The sequence below is a fragment of the Delphinapterus leucas genome, chromosome 9 (assembly GCF_059928025.1).
Source record: "Delphinapterus leucas isolate spDelLeu-1000000601 "Yukka" chromosome 9, BTC_Dleu_Yukka2, whole genome shotgun sequence".
NCBI lineage: Eukaryota > Metazoa > Chordata > Mammalia > Artiodactyla > Monodontidae > Delphinapterus > Delphinapterus leucas.
The window spans coordinates 15,797,155-15,815,689 of NC_143137.1; the positions used below are offsets into that span (position 1 = coordinate 15,797,155).

General features: G+C 39.4%; 1 protein-coding gene across 2 annotated transcripts in view; it reads left to right on the top strand.

Annotated features, from left to right (window-relative positions):
* DGKI (diacylglycerol kinase iota) overlaps positions 1-18,535 on the top strand; it is a 452,138-nt gene that overhangs the window by 231,045 nt on the left and 202,558 nt on the right. The window contains exons 9-13 of one of the 2 annotated variants that reach the window (XM_030759800.2): positions 2,036-2,158; positions 2,429-2,503; positions 3,143-3,238; positions 14,117-14,199; positions 16,026-16,086. In XM_030759800.2, the coding sequence (XP_030615660.2) occupies positions 2,036-2,158; positions 2,429-2,503; positions 3,143-3,238; positions 14,117-14,199; positions 16,026-16,086 (438 nt within the window). The remainder of the gene's footprint in view (positions 1-2,035; positions 2,159-2,428; positions 2,504-3,142; positions 3,239-14,116; positions 14,200-16,025; positions 16,087-18,535) is intronic. The other variant, XM_022580220.3, reaches the window with a different exon arrangement.

The window sequence follows — 18,535 nt, forward strand, 5'->3', positions numbered from 1 at the left end:
GGAAACAACCTCAGCTTGATGCATTCGACCTATCTCTTGGAGTTTAATTATTGAGTCCTGTCAAGAAGCAAGGCCGACAGTGTGCTCCTGCAAGCACTTGGGGTCCTGCTTTGCTCTTGGCACTAAATGAACGAAAACAGCAAAGAAGTTAGGAAAAAATCACTCACTTCCTAAGGATCCTTTTCAAAATCAGGAAAGACTCAATGTTGTGAACTCTAAAAATATTGGTTTATTATTTCCACAACGATTTGAGTTCCTACTGTGTGCCGGGCATTTGTGCTGGGTGTTGGGGATATAGAGCTATGAACGAGGCAACTGACATTTATGGAAGTGCTTCTCATGGGATGGATACCAAGTTAACTGCTTCACATCCTTTTTCTTGTTTAAACTCCACAACTGTCCTGTGAGGTAGGTATTATCAACTTCATTTTAAAATTAAGAAACTGTTATTTCAGAAGTTTGACTGACTTGGCCAAGGTCACAGATCTAAGTGACAGGGTGGTTCAGAATTCACACCGAGCCTGGCAGATCCCACACCTCACGTTCCTTACCGCAGTGATTGGCTTTACCGCAGTACATGTGGCTACTCACTCTGCCCTTTGTACTTCAAACAGGGGTTCTCAACCCCGGCTACACATTCGAATTCCCTGGGGAGCTTTTATTTTATTTTATTATTCTATTCTGTTCTATTCTGGGGAGCTTTTAAAAAGTATCTTTGCCTGGGCTTCACCCCAAACAAATTAAATAAGAATGTTTGTTGGGGCCCAAGTACCAGTACTCAGAGCATCACTGAGTGCCATCAAGTAGATACAGCTTCTGTCGGTCTAATAGTTTTCAGCATTCTTCTTGGAATATTTGGCTGATTAAAAGTTTAAAGGTTCCGAGTAATTTTTTCTTCCCTTTTAATAAAACTGAAAGTAGTCAAAATATAGCAAATACTCGAAGAATGCAAAAGTTTCCCAAAGAGGGGCACGGCAGTACACCCATTTAAAGAGGAATTCGGAAATTTGGAGATCTGTTTGCAGGAGAAGTATAGTCTAGAGTGAGTGATGACAAATCACCTGGAATCTCGAACACCCATGAACTTCCGATTTCTGGGGAGATTCAGAGAACCTGAAGACTCTTTTAATCTGATGGGGGGAAGAAAACCTTGGGACAAATGGTTGTCCAAGAAAGTTTCCTTCATCCTTGGTGAGCACAGGCCACAAATCAACTTATTTTTTTCATGGTTCAAACGAAAGTAAAATAAAAACTAAATAGTTTCAGTCTTGTAACTTGGATGTTTTACTATATGTACTCTAGACTAAGGTTTATTTTGAATGCTAAGAAAAAGTACTCTAAAATGTTGAAGAATGAATACCTAAGTTTCTTCAAGCTGTTTGAAAACATCTAATTGCTCAAACAATGCAGATGTATATACTTATATAAGACTTTAAGAATTTTGTATTTTAGGCTTTCAACACTCTGTAAAACTCTGTGACATGGTAGTAAGAGCTTGCCTTTATGAAGATGGCAATCTAATTAACTATTGGCTTTTCACTAATTAAATCTGGCTTTGCCTTGTCTTCAGCCAGTGAGCTGTGACTGTCCCCTGAGAGAGGTTCTTCTCAAAGCATCTGTATCAAATATTAAGAATAAATAGCTGTAATAATCACAAAGTTGGGGTCCGTAAAATCCCTAGAAAGAGAAAGACTGAGAATGTAAATTTGGGGTCACTGTGTTTCAGCAAGTTGGATGCAATTCTATGAGAAGAAAAAAAAAAATCAATGTTACCAGGGGAGGGAGGACTTTTTAAACTAATGGGTCTTTAGCCAGAGAAAGGAAGAGCAGTGGCTCCCACTCTTATTATAAGTAACTCGAGTCTTTGCATTCTGAAACCAAGCCATTAATGCTGATAGGGGAGTTGGATCATAAAGTTCCAGTGGGGTTGAGTCATTTTATGAACAGGTCATTCCCTATAAAAAGTAAAAAGAGAAAAAAAAACACAAAAAAGGAAAACGTGAAAAATGGCCTCCTTTTTTACATTTCCACATAGGTGATCTCCATACCAGGAGATGAACTTGAACTTGGTTGGGCGGGAGACGGACCTGGTTGGGCGGGAGACTGGAGCCCCTCAGAGAATTTGGGATTCTTCCATTTTTACTGGGAGGGTTGGCAGGTATAACATGTGTTGTTATGTGAGTCCATGAGAGCCTCCAGGGTTCTAAGTCCCTGCCTCTCCGTGTGGTGGGGAGTCAGTCGCTCACTCTGAAGCACGCGACTGGGTTCTGTGTGTGGCTTACCCATGAGCAGTGGCTTGGAAGTGTCAAAGCATGAGAAGCATGAACGTCGAACAGCATGTGCTGCCGTCACCTTCTAGATGGTTCTGCATGGGAAAGCTCGTGGGCCGTCTGCCTGCGAGCTCAGGTGGTCCCTTCTTTCCCTACAGAACTCGCTGAAGGCTTCCAACCGGAAGAAGAAGAGAACAAGCTTTAAAAGAAAAGCCAGTAAAAGAGGAACTGAAGTAAGTGTTTGAGGGTGATGGTCCAGTGAAATCCATCCTCCTTTCCATAGCCACCTCTGTCTGACTTGACCTGGCCAAGCGCATTTTTCCGATCTATCTCCTGCCACTCTTTCCTTCACCTCATTCTAACCACACTGGGATTCTGCCTATTCCTTAAAAAAAAAAAATATATATATATATATATATATATATATATATATATATACGCACACACACACAAATATATATAAATAAGTATATAAATAAATATATATATTCCTTAAAAAAATATATATATATATGAAACCTCCTGCCACTTCAGAATCAGAGCATTTGCACTTGGCTGTGGAAGTATTATCCCAAAGATTATAAAGATGAAGATAAGAGCTAGAACGTTTCTAGAACGCTTTGAGTATACAGAATAAAAACAAAAGCGTGGCTTAATTCTTGGGAGCAAGTTATAGCTTGAGATACTTTCTTACTTTGAGTTAGCCCTGTGAAACAAGGTGCAGAGTTTTTTTGGGGGGGGTGGGGCGGGGTTTTTTTTGGGGGGGTAAGGGGGTAGCGGTGGTGCTAGTAATTTCTCACTTTCATTGTTTTGGGGCTGCCTTTGAAGTCACAGATGTATGTCTCAATAGTTCTGCTTTCTTTCTTCATTAGGAAAACAAAGGTCGTCCTTTTGTGATAAAACCTATCTCTTCTCCTCTCATGAAACCTTTGCTTGTGTTTGTGAACCCCAAGAGTGGAGGCAACCAGGTAAGTCAGTTTTCATGAGTTTCACCTGGAGGCTTTGATGCCTTCTTGAAAACACATTTCCCAACACCAAGTGAAGTAGCACCACGTAGGACCCCTAGCATTGGAAGACAGCCAGTTTCTCCAGCAAGGGACAGCCTCACACATGACTGGGCTAGGCAAAGCCTAGAGGTTCTAGGACCTATCCCTCTACTTCCACATAAGGCTTTACTAGAGGTACTCAAAAACCTAACTGCTAATAGTTTCCTTACAGATTTTCAAGAAAGGTCATTCTATAAACTCTTAGTTAATATGTTTCAGGTTTCTCAACTCCTATAGTTAGGAAGCCCTTCATAAACTTATGTTTCTTTCTTTCTATTGTAATTTAGACCCGACTGCTTTTTTCCCTCTCTTCAGAGGAAAGAGAGATTAATGATTTATTATTCATGATAATCATGAACAACAGATACCACCAAGGCTAGCAAAACTATATTACGTTTCACAGGTTTCATTTGGTCTTTGCCCAAGTCCTATAGAATCATTAGTTATCAGCCTCATTTGAGGATAAAGAAATAGCCTTAGAAAAGTTAAATGTAATGACATATCTAAAGTACACAGCTCTTTAAAGGATAGAAATAGTTCTAGAATCCAGGTCTTTGTCTCCTCATCTAGTTTTCTTCCCACTCTCTGAGGCTTCTTATCAATACTCTTCTGTGGGCTGTGATTTTCTGTTATTTTCACGTGAGACTGGATGATAAAATATTTCCTGTGTCCATGAAGGGAAGTGCACATTTTACATTTTGAGACCAGATTCCCTGAAGTATCACGCTAAACAGCTAAAAGATTTAAAACTCTTTAGTCACCCCATATAAGGAGGGGAGCCGTGGAATTAGGATTGATCCAAAATGATGTTCTTATTACTAAAGTTAATGGGCATTTTTCCAGATCGCATTAATTATAGTAAAGCTTCTCTTATGGGAGCTTGTAATTTAAAGAAAATATTATCCCTCCTTTCCTTCCTTTCTTCAAAATTCTTAATAATAATTCTTGTGTTAAAAGTCTGTATTAACATTGTAGAGAACAGGGAAAAGAAACGTGCTGTAAGCAGAGACATAATCTATTTTCAACATTCTGCTCTTTTGAGTTGCTAAATGATTATCTTCATGTCGTAATGATGGTGAGCCTGACACTGCCACTGGAGGAGTTTCTCAGGAGTGAGGTTCAGTTTGCCCTGAATCTTACCCCCTCTCTACCTCTGGGCTCGCTGTAGCCGAACTAGGATTGGGGGTGTGGTTGGGGACCAAGGAACAGAGCAAAGCTAATGTAATTAACTCCATGATTTTGGCCACCTGAGCCACCACATGCTAGTTAATGTCTGATATATTTTATCACAACAGTCTTTATATAAAATGCCTTTGTTAAATTATCACCAGCTTTTTCTCTAGGGCATTGAGAAAATTGTAGGTGATCTCTGCTTTTGAGGAGGGGACGGTCCAGTTAGGATACAGCCTGTTGCTGTTTCAGTCTCTGTATGAATTATTAAAGACAGGGACTTCAGAGATGATCTAAGTTTGCTTCCTCTTTCACTAAATAGAAAACAGTTCATGGACGCCTAAGTGATAAGGATATCGTGTTTGTTAATGACACAAAAGGGGCAAATGGGGGAAAGAATCTGAGCAACGTTAAATATACGTGAGTTGTAAATTGAGTGGATCAGACCGCAAGTGCTGTGGAAGCTCAGAGGCAAGCGGTGACTTGGGAGTGATAAGGAAATGGTGTCAGGGAAGTGGCTGAAATGGAAGATGTGTACAACTCAGTTGTGCAGAGGAGAGAAAACTGGAGTCATGTCCTCTTCCTCCTCTCTTGTCACATTGCTGTTCACCCTTTACTGTAGCACCTTTCTGAACTATTGCTCAAAATTAATCGCCCTGTACACTATGCCCCTATCGTCCATGGCACACACCTGTATCACGTGAATTGCAGCATAAGTGCTCCACGTGTGCCTTTACTGCAAAGATACAGTGTCCATAATGCCGGGGGCCGCACCTCTGAACCTATGATGTCTAATATACGGCAAAGAGCAGTGAACAAATAATTGTTTAATAAGCAGTATGTGTAGAAGATGGGATGTTGTGATGAAAATGATTCATTTTGAGTACAGTATGGTGAGTAGAGGATGCCTATTAAGTTACTAGAAATGTGATTAGAGGTTAGAATGAACCTAGGGAGCAGTGTCTTAAAACCCGGCTGAGGATTTTGGATTTATATAGTGAAAACTTGTTTTTTGCTATTTAAAGTTTTTTTAGTTTTGAAAAATATTTTTTAAACAAAGGAGTAATATAATGGAAGATTAATTAGACACATAGAGAATATATATATAAGTCAGGAGTCTATTCACTTAGCATAAATCGGGTAGAGGACCTTGTTTATACATCCTATATATAATATCAATAGTTTGCATTTACTAATCCCAAACTCCTAATCCTTCCCTCAACAAGGTCCTACAGTATAGCAAAGGGAACTATAGTCAATATCCTGTGATAAACCATAATGGAAAAGAATATGAAAAAGAATATATATATAAACTGAATCACTTTGCTGTACAGCAGAAATTAACACAACATTGTAAATCAACTATGCTTCAATAAAATTTTTTTAAAAATTTAAAAATCAGATAGAGGGATAGCTCAATGGATGGATGGATTGATCAATGGATGGGCGGACAGATGGACTAATGGTGGATCATGGATGAATGGATAGATGGGCACGTGGATGAAGAGGATACATAAAAGGAAGTAGAGCATCAAGATTTTCCAGCTAATTATCTGGAAAGTGGCTTTGTTATTGATGGGTTTTCAGGAAAGGGAAACAATTATTTTGGGGAAGAGGTTGAAATGAGTTTGAGGAATTTGAGATCACAGTGAGGTGTTCAAATTTTTTAAATGGCCAGTTGTGAGAAACAAAAGGCTTCGCGACTTTTCTGCCACTTGCTGCACTCTGGCTTGTGAATGCATTGCCCTAAAGATGTTACCTCCGGAATATCTAGGATTCTCAGAAGTGTGACTAACCAAATCAAAATTAATATTACAAAACTTTAAATTTCTATATATTCCCTCTCTGAAGTAGAATTCTTTACTAAGCCTAATAAATATGAAGAACACTGTGCATTGTTTCTAAGCACAGCGTGAAATGTGGAGAAAGCAGTAAAGAAATCCAAACACCCATCTACAATTAGAATCATTCAAACTGACCTCCAGCGGCTTCATGTATTTACGGTTCCTTCTTCAGTGTTGGGATGGTACAGCTTTGATCCCCCGATTGTGGTGAGCAGGGCAGAGTCACGGTCAGGGCTGATCTTACTCCCCTGTCAGGGCTAGCCTTTCCTGAGCTGTGACCATAACATGATCTTCACGTTGCAGACGAGGGCACATTCAGCCATAGGATGGCGAGTCAGAGGATGAAGCAAACCATTCCATCTGGCAAAACGCAATCAGAGGAAGGAGTTTCTTATTCCTCAGTTCCTTTGAATCTCGTTTCCTCATAGTTTTTCCCTCCTCCTTTTTTTTTTTCTTTTTTTTTTTTGCGGTACGCGGGCCTCTCACTGTTGTGGCCTCACCCGTTGCGGAGCACAGGCTCCGGACGCGCAGGCTCAGCGGCCATGGCTCAAGGGCCCAGCCGCTCCATGGCATGTGGGATCTTCCCAGACCGGGGCACGAACCCATGTCCCCTGCATCGGCAGGCGGACTCTCAACCACTGCACCACCAGGGGAGCCCTTCCCTCCTCCTTTTATTCTCTCGGACCCAAATGAGCCATAGTTGAGACAAAGGGCCAAAGGGGAAGAGAGGGTGGCAGTGAAAACGAAGCAGGTGAACCCAAGGAAGGAGAAATGGGGTGGGGGGCATATACCCTTTCCTACCTGGAGTTTCTCGCTCTGCAGCATTCTGTGTTCAAGCCTTACATAGTGTGCTGTTCTGTTTTGAGAAGGGAGACCATTCACTTCTATTTACCTTACAGACAAGTTGAGATTAGTAACATGACCTCTGTATTTGCTTGACATCCTCAGTCATGAGAACCTTTGAAATATCACTCATTAGAATTCTTATCTAGGAATTTTCAGTTTCCGGAAAATTCAGGAAATTTCCGCCTGACACTAGTGTTCAGTCCAGGTAAATTCTATTTGAATATGTGCCCCTTACTCCCTTCTTATAGTCCAGAGGCTTTCAAACTGTTTGTAAATAAAACCCACGAAGACACTTATTAGAAATGCTCCACCCCATAAAATCTGATGCAGTGGGTCTGAGTTGAGGCCCAGGAATGCTACCGGTTAGCAAGCATCTCCCACGATTCTGATGTAGGTCTTTTGTGGAACACATTTAGGAAAACATAAATAAGAGTCATATCAGGGTCTCTGAGATTACCTGGGCTTTGTGTGAGGAGCACAGTGGGTGAGAAGTTATTTGAGATGAAAGTTTATTTTTTTGTTTGAAAAATAGCATCTCAGCTTGTCCTTACTTTCTTCAAGGAGGCTCATCTCGTAGCTCAGAGAAGTGGTTCTCAGCCCTCGCTTCATGTCAGAATAACCCCGGCAGCTCTTAAAGACCGATATCTGCTGCACCCCATGCTAAGAGCCTGTGAGGACAGGACCCCTTAACTGGTCTAAGTTCCTAGTAGATTTTCTTGTCTAGCCAGTGTTGAGAATCATGGGGTTTTTTTTCTTAGGCTTTAATGTGCATGTGATTCACTTGGGGATCATGTTAAAATGCAGATTCTGATTCAGTGAGTCGCAGGTGGCTCTGAAATCCCGCTTTTCTAACACGCTCCCTAGTGCCAGTGTTGCTACAGCTGAGACCTCACTGATTCTCAAGAGCTGACAGCAATCAGTAGAGAAATACTTTGTTGTTCTTGTTGTTAAATCCTGATTTTTGCCTTTAAAGGATTGATTTATTCTGCTCATCTGTATCTAGATATAAAGCACTCCCCTCTTCTGTTTTTGAAGCTTAGACTTCAAACTTAAAACGCACACGCACAAAACTTGCTTAGGCTTCTGTTCTTTAAATGACTAGACGATGTCGCCATCTGCTGGCAAGTAAAATGCCTACAGCTTTTTTTTTCCTTCAGTATTTTATGTGTGTTCGGAAATTTTCCAGCACTTGGCAGGAGTATGTTGAGCTGCACACATTATAGGGACTGCTTTTATGTCCTCTTTTTAAACAATCCCTCTTTTAAACAGATGCTTCAGAATAATTGTCTCTGTTTTTCTAACACTCTTCAGGTAGACATGTACTGGGTGTTCTGCAAAGCTTTAGAGGTTATTGGCACGGCTATTATTGGTGGGATGTGAACTATTTGAGGGAATAGTCACTAGAATTAGGGGCTGTGATATCAACTTTGAGTGTCTCCTCCTGCGGAAAAGAGGTAGTACAGGAAAGAGAAACTTTATTCCCGCATGATGCCCTCCCCGGTGTGGAAACCTGAGGGCCTGAGAAATAGGCCCGCTCTCTTACGCTTATCGCCGCTTTAACTTCAAAACTTATCATTTTTCTTGGATGCCCGTGTGACTCATTAACATGTTTGTACCTGAGACGTATGGACCCTTCTGATGCCTCTCAATGTTTCCTGCTTTCACACTGCGTCTCCTTCACGCTCATGAGTCGTGAATTTCACCTTTCAGTGACTTAGATTATACATTCATGGTTAGGCAAGTGTCCTTTTTTTATTGACCTATAGCTGATTAATGATACTATATCAGTTTCAGGTGTACAACATAGTGATTCAGTATTTTTATGGGTTATACTCCATTTAAAGTTCTTATAAAATGTTGGCTCTATTCCCTGTAAGCAGGTGTTCCGACCACTGGAATTATTCTGGCCAGCCGGTCCTGAGAGTCGAGGGTCCCGGCCTTGGGTGCTCACGACGCTCATTGTGAAATCCCAGGGTACAGGTGTGGCATGAGCTGGACCCCTGGATCAGAGTTGCCAGGGAGCTTATCAGCAGGTTATAGGAGGGAGGGATGTTCAGCCTGTGGACAGGCTCATACTGGCTTCCCCAGACCAGGGCCGGCCCTTCCTAAGTCAGGCCAGGGAAGGTCAACCCAGGTGGGGAGAAGGAGGAGACAAAGAGAGGAAGTAACTTCCAATCTGAGTCCCCAGACTATTTCTACATACTGAACAAACAGCCTCAGTGAAGATGTTATTTTCTACGATGCTCAACCTAGGGATAAATCAAAAACATTATTTTATTGTTTTATTGAACTATAGTTGATTTACAGTGTTGTATTTCTGCTGTACAACAAAGTGATTTAGTGTGTGTGTGTCTGTGTATTCTTTCCCATTATGGTTTATTACAGGATATTGAATATAGTTCCCTGTGCTACACAGTAGGACTTTGTTGTTTATCTGTTTTATATATAGTAGTGTATGTTTGCTAATCCCAAACTATTAATTTATCCCCCTCCCCGCTCTTTCCCCTTTGGTAACCATAAGTTTGTTTTCTATGTCTGTGAGTTTGTTTCTGTTCTGTAAATAAGTTCATTCGTGTCATATTTTAGATTCCACATGTAAGTGATATCATATGATGTTTGTCTTGTTCTGTCTGACTTACTTCACTTGATATGACAATCCCTGGGTCCATCCATGTTGCTGCAAATGGCATTATTTCATTCTTTTTTATGGATGAGTACTATCCCATTGTGTGTGTATGTATATATATAAATGTATATTTATATTATATATCTAAAATAATATAAATATATATATAAAACATCTTTATTCACTTAACTGTCGATGGACACTTAGGTTGCTTCCATGTCTTGGCTATTGTAAATAGTGCTGCAGTGGACATTGGGGTGCATGTATCTTTTTGAATTACAGTCTTCTCCGGATATATGCCCAGGAGTGGGATTGCTGGATCATGTGGTAACTCTATTTTCAGTTTTTTAAGGAATCTCCATACTGTTTTCTATAACGGCTGCACCAGTTTACACTCCCACCAACAGTGTAGGAGGGTTCCCTTTTCTCTACATCCTCTCCAGCGTTTATTATTTGGACTTTTTGATGATGGCCATTCAGACCGGTGTGAAATGATACCTCATTGTGGCTTTGATTTGCATTTCTCTAATAATTAGCGATGTTGGGCATCTTTTTGTGTGCCTATTCCAAAGGCCCCACCTGCTAATACCATCACATTGAGGGTGAATTTTGGAGGAGCAGACATCAGTGTACCGCAGTGGCTAAACCAAGCCACCTAGCCCCTTTGATAGGTCTAGGGCCTAGATGTCTAGCTCCTTAGCCTCTAGTCAGACTGATGTATCAAAATGTGAGTCCAATTCCTCTGATTAAGACATTTCAGTGACTGTCATTTCCTGCAAAATAAAGCCTGAGCTCCATAGCCTACATGACTTAATCTACAACTCACTTTGGGAGTTTCATCTCCCACCACCCCTGCCTCATGGTCCAAAGACTGAAATGAATATAGTTTTTCCGTGACATGCCTTGCTGTCTCACACGTCTTGTACCTTTACCCTAAAACTTCTTCCTCTACTCCATGTAAAAAGAAACGGTTAACTCTACTCATCTTGCAAGACACAGTTCAAACATCATACATGGGAAGCCTTCGTCCAATCCCCATAGTTGGGCTTAAGAGTATCTCCTCCAGCCACTCATACATCTCAGTAGACAGCTTCATCATAGCATTTACCATCTTTAGTGAACGAATTTATTTTGGGTCGGTCTCCTGAGCTCCTGGGTGTGCACATGGGTACAGAGTCGGAGCCTAATACAGGTTTATTGAATCAATAAGGTATTCTTTTGGGATTGTTTGGGTTAAGAGATTTCTTTACGTCCTCCTCCCACTGTTATTTTCCTCAGGTCTTTCTTATTGTCTGGACAGTTCTTTTCATGAGCTAGATAATGCCTCCATGATATAAACCAAGGCTTGCTTAGTAACATAGAGTACTGAGCCCTACATGAGAGTTCCAGTGCTTTGATGACAATTGATGTGCTGCTATTTGAGCTGACCCATACTTATTTGATCCTCTATACTCCCCAAATCATTATATTTTTTTCATGAATAATTCAGAGAACTTCCTTTGGAGAACAAGATCTTCTCTGTCTTGTCCATCTCCTGATCCCCTTACCTGAAACCGTGCCTAGCACATAGGAGGTGAATGGATGAATCCTATTCGTTCCCCTCTGGAACAATCTACCTATTTTCTTGGAAGTTGTTTTATTCTGCCCCACTCTGTTCCCTGATACCTGGAGCTGGACAGAACAATGTTTTTTCATTCCATAGGAATACCCAATCTCAAGCTATCTTAGAAAATTCTGTGGTCATTGAGGTATTACATCTACAACCATATGTATGAGAACACACTCCAGAGCGTATTAGAATTGATGTGTAAGCTGTTTTTTTTTTTCATTTAGAGAAAAATAAAACTCTTGCACAGAAGTTCAGCTTTTACAAGGCATATAGCATGTGATGACTATGAGAGTATTTGAAACTCGCTAGTCAGTTGTGTAGGTGATGGAGTAGACTTAATCTTGTCAGTGAGAAAGAAATAAGTTACTCTTTTCCTGGTGAATTAGTACTTGTCAACCCATTCAGCTCTATTCAATAAATTATCTCTATTAAAGCACTGAGTAGCTTATCCTAGAGGTAGCAGCAGAGTAAATAGAACTAACTTAAATGTTTTAGGTCTCTTTTCTTTACCCACCAAGATTGATTTAAGACAATGCAATACTTTCATTCAGACACTTATCATTTTTGCTAATGAATGTGTTTTAGAAAGATTACTTTTAAAATAAGAAATTATATCATGCCTGAATATAAACTCTGATAGGGCAGCCTTGCATGTTTATGAAAGTCATCCCTGCCCAATTCTAGAGAGCATTATTCCAGTAGGCTGCAACATTAAGTGGCACCTCCTAGAAGCGTGGGGTGCAAAACTTGTCAGCCTTAAAAAATACCCCTTTGTCAAAAGGATAAATGTAGAGAATTAGGTGTTCAAAGTAACACAAATTGAAAATGAGCAAAACCCAACATGGTGTGGACATTCAAACCTTTTAGAGAAATTTGAAGATAAAAAAAAAAACCTCAATGCTTTTTATTTTTTGAAAGGTGTTAATTACCTAGTATTGTATATATAAGAGAAACTGGAATTGAGACGCACACCATAGCCAAAGGTGACAACAAAGGAGTAATTAACATCTACAATTCACATTGCCCTAGGAATCTAAAAGTGAAAAATTAATTTTCCAGCAAGTCAGTTGGAAATTTTTAATAAACTGATTGGTCATTAGAATGACTCTGGTATTACCTATGAAACATAAAAGATTACTTGAAATAATCCCCAACTGACTTGATACCAAGGCCTGGTGTGGAAAGAAGAGAATGGTTTAGTATTTAGTTATTATTATGTATCTAAATCTATATCTAGATTTTGTAGGAAACAAAGTATGTCATTTGGCGAAACTGAAGGATTAGTTGTAATGATTAAGGGTAGAATGTTATTCCTAAATTTATAGCAAGCACGTGATAAAGCAGAACTTTTAAATTATAGGTTTGGATGAACTGTGGAACAAAAGACCTACACTGGCCTCTGTTAACAACTGGTATAGCAGTGTGATAATTATAAACTACACTTTAGCCCTCACATGCTCAAGTGTAGTTTAATGAATAGATTAACAAGGAACAAAAAAGAAAGGGACTGACATTTACAAAGGCCTATTTTGTGCCACATACTGTGCTGGATACAAAACTATTACTGATTCATTTAATTCTCATAATCACCTTGGAAAGTAGGCATTGCCCTATTTTACATGCTGAATTTCTGCAAGATGATAAATTCTCACAGTCACTCAGTTAGAACACCCAAGTTAGCTCTGACTCAAATATTGTGCTATTTCTACTGTACCGGGATGACTCTCAAATACAGTGTATAGGTATCCAAACTTAGGAGTATTTTCAAGGAAGAGCAATCCTGATAGCTAATAAAGGGATGATAGTTATAAGCAACGGATGCTGCCCAACCGATCAAATATTATTTGCTATGGTTGGTAGTGACCTAAAATGAGGCGCCCTACTCAATTGTAAAGCTCTTTCGATACTGCTTAATAAAAAAAAAATTCTTCTTTAATTTGATTTTTGCTCAATTCACTTTAAGAAGTGATCTCCAGAACTGCTTTGTATTTGCCATGATATCGCTATAAATGTCACAGTTACTTAAGACACTCCAAAAATGGTTATGAGAGAGAGAAAAAGACACAGATGTATACATGGAAATTGAAAAATGTCCAGGTAAGAGTTGATAGCACGAACTAGAGAAATTATATATTTTAAGTATGGGGAGCCTGAGATACTTTTGCTGTGGTTAAAAACATTTATTTCAATAAAGTCATACTTAGCTAATACTGTCCTTATTTCATATTATGCAAAGACAATAATCTGCACAATAAAGTAAAAAGTAATGTTAAATTACATAAGTTGACTAATAACTTCCCCGTGTGGATTTTCATACGTTAAATAATGATAGTAAAGGCCAATAGATACTAATCATTAAGCATTTGTTGCATGCCAACCACTTTGATGTCCTCCTCAGACATTATTGCATTTAATCTTTACAACAAGTCTGTGAACTAGGCATTTTTATTCCTGCATGTTAATGAGAAGAGAGCTGAACTTAGTGAAATTAAAGAACTTGCCCAGAGTTACACAGGTTAGACAGAGCCTAATATAAGCATTCAACCTATGTATATCGATGGCCAAAGTCCATGATTTTAACTGCTACTCTATACTGTTTATAATTCAATATTATTTTTTAGAACAGGATTTATTTTTATTCTTTAAATGAGCAGGTAATATTTGGAAATTTCTTCCTGTTATTGTCATTTTTTTTGTCCTTACAGGGAACCAAGGTCATGCAGATGTTCATGTGGTACCTGAACCCACGGCAAGTCTTTGATCTTTCTCAGGAAGGGCCAAAAGACGCGTAAGTCTGGAAATACCCTCCATGGTTCTTACTATTTTAGGCGAGTGAGAAGGACTTTCTGCTTTGGAGTCAAGCTTTATTATTTGATGACCTCATGAAGTGTTTTTCTGACCGTCTCTCATCTACTTGCTCACCTGCACTGTCCTCCCTTTAAAACTTCATCTGCTGTTTCCCTCTTCACTGGGTTAGTTTCCTTCAACACTTACCCTCTGAGATGTTAACTCTGAGTGTGTTTGCTGCTTAGACACATGTAACTGTACATTATGAGCAAATCTGAATCGAGAAAGGATCCATCCTTTTTCTACTTATGCATGTACCACTTTGGAGATGTACATTAATGGGAATGTAAGTGTATCTTTGTGGAGAAGGGCCATCTCTGTTTATGAATATTTTCATTTATTTGCATTAGAAATTGTATGCATCTGTGTCCATTTGAGAGCTTGATTGATTAATTGATTATACCTATGGATTCCATACCAGAGTGGGAGAGACATTCTAATTCCTGCTCAGTCCTTCATCTGAGCCTCTCAGAAATTTCATTCTCTGTTTTTTGTTCGAAGTGGTGAAAAATAAAGTCTCTCTGTAGATGATATGTGTCCTATATCTTCCCTTTCGTGGAGGGGTACATGGTGGGAAGGAGCAGGGACATTTCTGCTGTTGTCTGGTTCCCTTTTTAAAACCCACCTAATAAGGTAGTTCAGATATCATCTGGTAAACATTAGAGCTAAAGAGATACTAATTATTTTTATAACTACTTATAAATAATAATATCAGAGGCAAAGAAACACAAGCTCAGATAATTTCTAGAAAATAATATTCCTGTATGAAATAGATAAATTACATATTTTAAGCCTACGAGAGAACATTAATTATGAAAATTAACTTCTGTTGTCATTCTCTTAATCTGTGAACTTCCTTGCCACTAGAGTTTGCTATAAGACTTCTATATTTTTTTCTGCATTCAGATGTATTAAGGCAAATCTGCTTTTTCCCTTTTACTTTTGCCCTTTCACATTTACTTAAGATTTTATCATTTTTAGTTAGACTTTAGGTAGATACTTCATAGATAACCATAAAGAACATGGCAGGACAGGAACTATTTTCAGAAAAAAATATGATTTGATTTAAATAGGTGATGTTTTCTGGAATAGAGCCATTGAAATTGTCACTTAAGCAAACATTTTAGCGGGGACAGTATCATTGCATTTTCTTGAGACAACAGGAAGGATCTAAATTCAAGCAGACAAATTCAAAATAAAGAAATTTCAGTAAATCTTCCCTTTTGGGGCTGAGGAGTATAAATGGGGGTTTGAGCGTCAGCGGGTGAGTTGAGAGGGAGATGGAATTGTGGGTGTGGTAGTAATAATGCTAATGGGGTGTCCTTCCTATCTCTCTGAAGAAGGTTTTCTAGGAGTAAGAGTGGGAAGTGTAGGTTTGAAAAATAAATAGGTCTGGGAAAAGCTAATCAGATTTGATGTTCTTTGAGAAAGGAGGGAGAAGAATGGAAAGAAAAAGAAGGAATTTGACACTAGTGAAGAAAATGTGCGTTGACACATTAATAGGAATTATGGGAAATAAAACACTAGGACACCCTAAAACCCCATTCCAGTGACGTTTGCTGCCAGCCCCTAATCCGATTGTTGGAACCAGTACTTGGTGACTACTCGGTGACTAGTTTTGAAGGTATTACCATTCTCGCGGTTATGCATTTTCTCCAGTGGACACCCTCCACGCCCCTCTTCGTTTTGGTGTGTTTTGGAATCATGCCCTCTGCTATGGCCGGTGATATGCTCTTTTATTTACTTTTCCTTCTGTATCCTCTACAGGCTTGAATTATATAGGAAAGTACCAAATCTGCGGATTCTGGCCTGTGGTGGGGATGGAACGGTAGGTCCTTGAAAGAGAATCTAGTTCTTTCCCTTGTTTCTTCCATTTGTCTTTTGTTTTCCTTAAGACATTTCTCTTCCTTCATTCCCACCTCACAGTCTTTCCAATCCCCTCAAACCTCTGTCTCTCATGTGAATCCAATCCCCTAAGGGTTAGGAGGGACTTTGTTATTGCCCTCAAGGATTCATACTTGATCTTTCTAAATTAGATTTCCCTCTCTCCACTAGGCTATATCCTTTCCTGTTCCACAAAGTAAGGATGTGATCACATCACTAGAATGAGGATTGTAGATGACTAAATTATTTTTAAAACAGAAACTGACCTATTTCCATATATTCTTAATAATTGGTCACAACTATGGAGAAGTATGTGTACACAATTGAATTATGGCTTTTTTTTTTTTTTTACTGGTGGAAATAAAACTTAGAATGTTGGCTAACATTGGTTTGCATAAAGATCATAACTGGTTCCCTTTGCAGTCATTTTTGGAGAAACGATGGAGTTGGGCTGAAGTTTAATATCACTGGTGTATTTTCCCCAGTTTGTCTCATCTGTTTCTCAATTTGCCCTCTACTTAGGTTGCTATATTTAGCAAAGGCAAATAATTGAGAATCGTGACATTTAGATTTTGCTGTCCAGTGTCTTTTCTTCTGTATTTGGAGTCTGATCTCATAGGATTTTATTATGAACTATCTTTGGCTTTTCTCTACTCTTCCTAATTAGAATGTTTTATTCTCAAAGGCAGCAATGGAATCTTCTAATTTTATCTCTCACGGCGCGTGAACACTTAATGCAGCACTGGATACACATTATATACTAATAAACACAACCAGAAAAAAATAAAACAGTGATTGCACTGGTCCTTTAAGATTTTCTGCGGAGAGGAAAACATTTTTCAGTTGGGAAAGTAATGTTTACTATTCTTGGAGACTCTAATACACATTATTAGCTTATAAAATTCATTATAAAGTCTTAAAGAAGCCAAACCTATTTCACTTTGTTTAACCCAGTGTTTTCCAAAATTATTTGACTATGGGGATATGCCTGGTGTCCTGAATTCAGAGTCCTTCCTCTTTCTTGACTTAAGTGACTGTTACCTCAAATCCACATCGGTTGCCTGTTCCATCTCCATATCTTGGGCTTCATCCTGGCTTGGCAGTTCCACCTTCCAAACTTCCCCATTACCCACTGCACCTCCCATCACCTCTCTCTGCCTCACTGCTTTCTTCTTCCTTTCCTCTACTCAGCAGATACGTGAAGGAAGCACTGTTCTGAGTTATGTGGTATTGAGGTATTCTCTGCAGTTAGGAAAGTGTTTGGAAACATGGGAATTCAAAGCATAAAGGACAAAGAAGAGAGCCAAGTCCAGACACTTGTGAAACATTTATAATTAGGAGTCAGAGCTGAATTTCAAAAGGAAAGTGGAAAGATAGAAGCAGAAGAACCACCAGTAGTCTATTCTGTCGAGGGAAAAAAAAAAAAAAAAACCCGAAAGGAGTTTCAAGACAGAGGCAGTGATTACATTCTTAAGAAGAGACAGGAATTACTGTGGATTTGGAGACTAGGAAGTAACTGCTGGTTTTCAAGAAATAGTTTCAAGAGAGTGTCTGGGACAAAACCCAGAATGAGAGAGACTTGGTACCTCCCTCTTGGGTCCTAATGACCAGATCAAATCACAGTGTTGAATTTCTATACTCTCTGGTGCCATTAATGTCACTACTTGACACGCAGACTACCTTGTTCCCCAGCTTTTCTAGCATCTCTTCTTTAAATAGACCATATTAACGGGTATTCCACAAGGCTAAATGTAACTTTTCAATTATATTATAGGCACTTTTTCTTTTTTGGTACCTTATCTGTGATCCTAACTTCAATTTTCACATCCTTCTACGTAACTCACAACTGCACTAGACGTTTGTATGTGGGTCCTTTACAACAGCCATGAAAAGTAGTGTATTTCCCCTAGAACTGATACATACTTTTGAACTAGTTATTTTTCTCAGTGGTAACCTCTGTAGTCCAGTCATGCAGAATCAAAACTTTGCATATCTTTTTTTTTTTTTTTTTTTTTGCGGTACGCGGGCCTCTCACTGCTGTGACCTCTCCCATTGCGGAGCACAGGCTCCGGACGCGCAGGCTCAGCGGCCATGGCTCACGGGCCCAGCCGCTCCGCGGCATGTGGGATCTTCCCGGACCGGGGCACGAACCCGTGTCTCCTGCATCGCCGGGCGGACTCTCAACCACTGCGCCACCAGGGAAGCCCAAAACTTTGATGTCTTATACCTTATGTAAAACCAGGTTTTATTTTATTTTACCTCGTTAGACGTTTTGTAAAAGATATATGGGGTTTATGAAATGTTTATCAAGGTACATGATTGACATTTTTTTCAGTTTCGAATATGAAACTTTAAATTTTGAGTGTTTATATAAAGAAGAGGCATCCTGATGG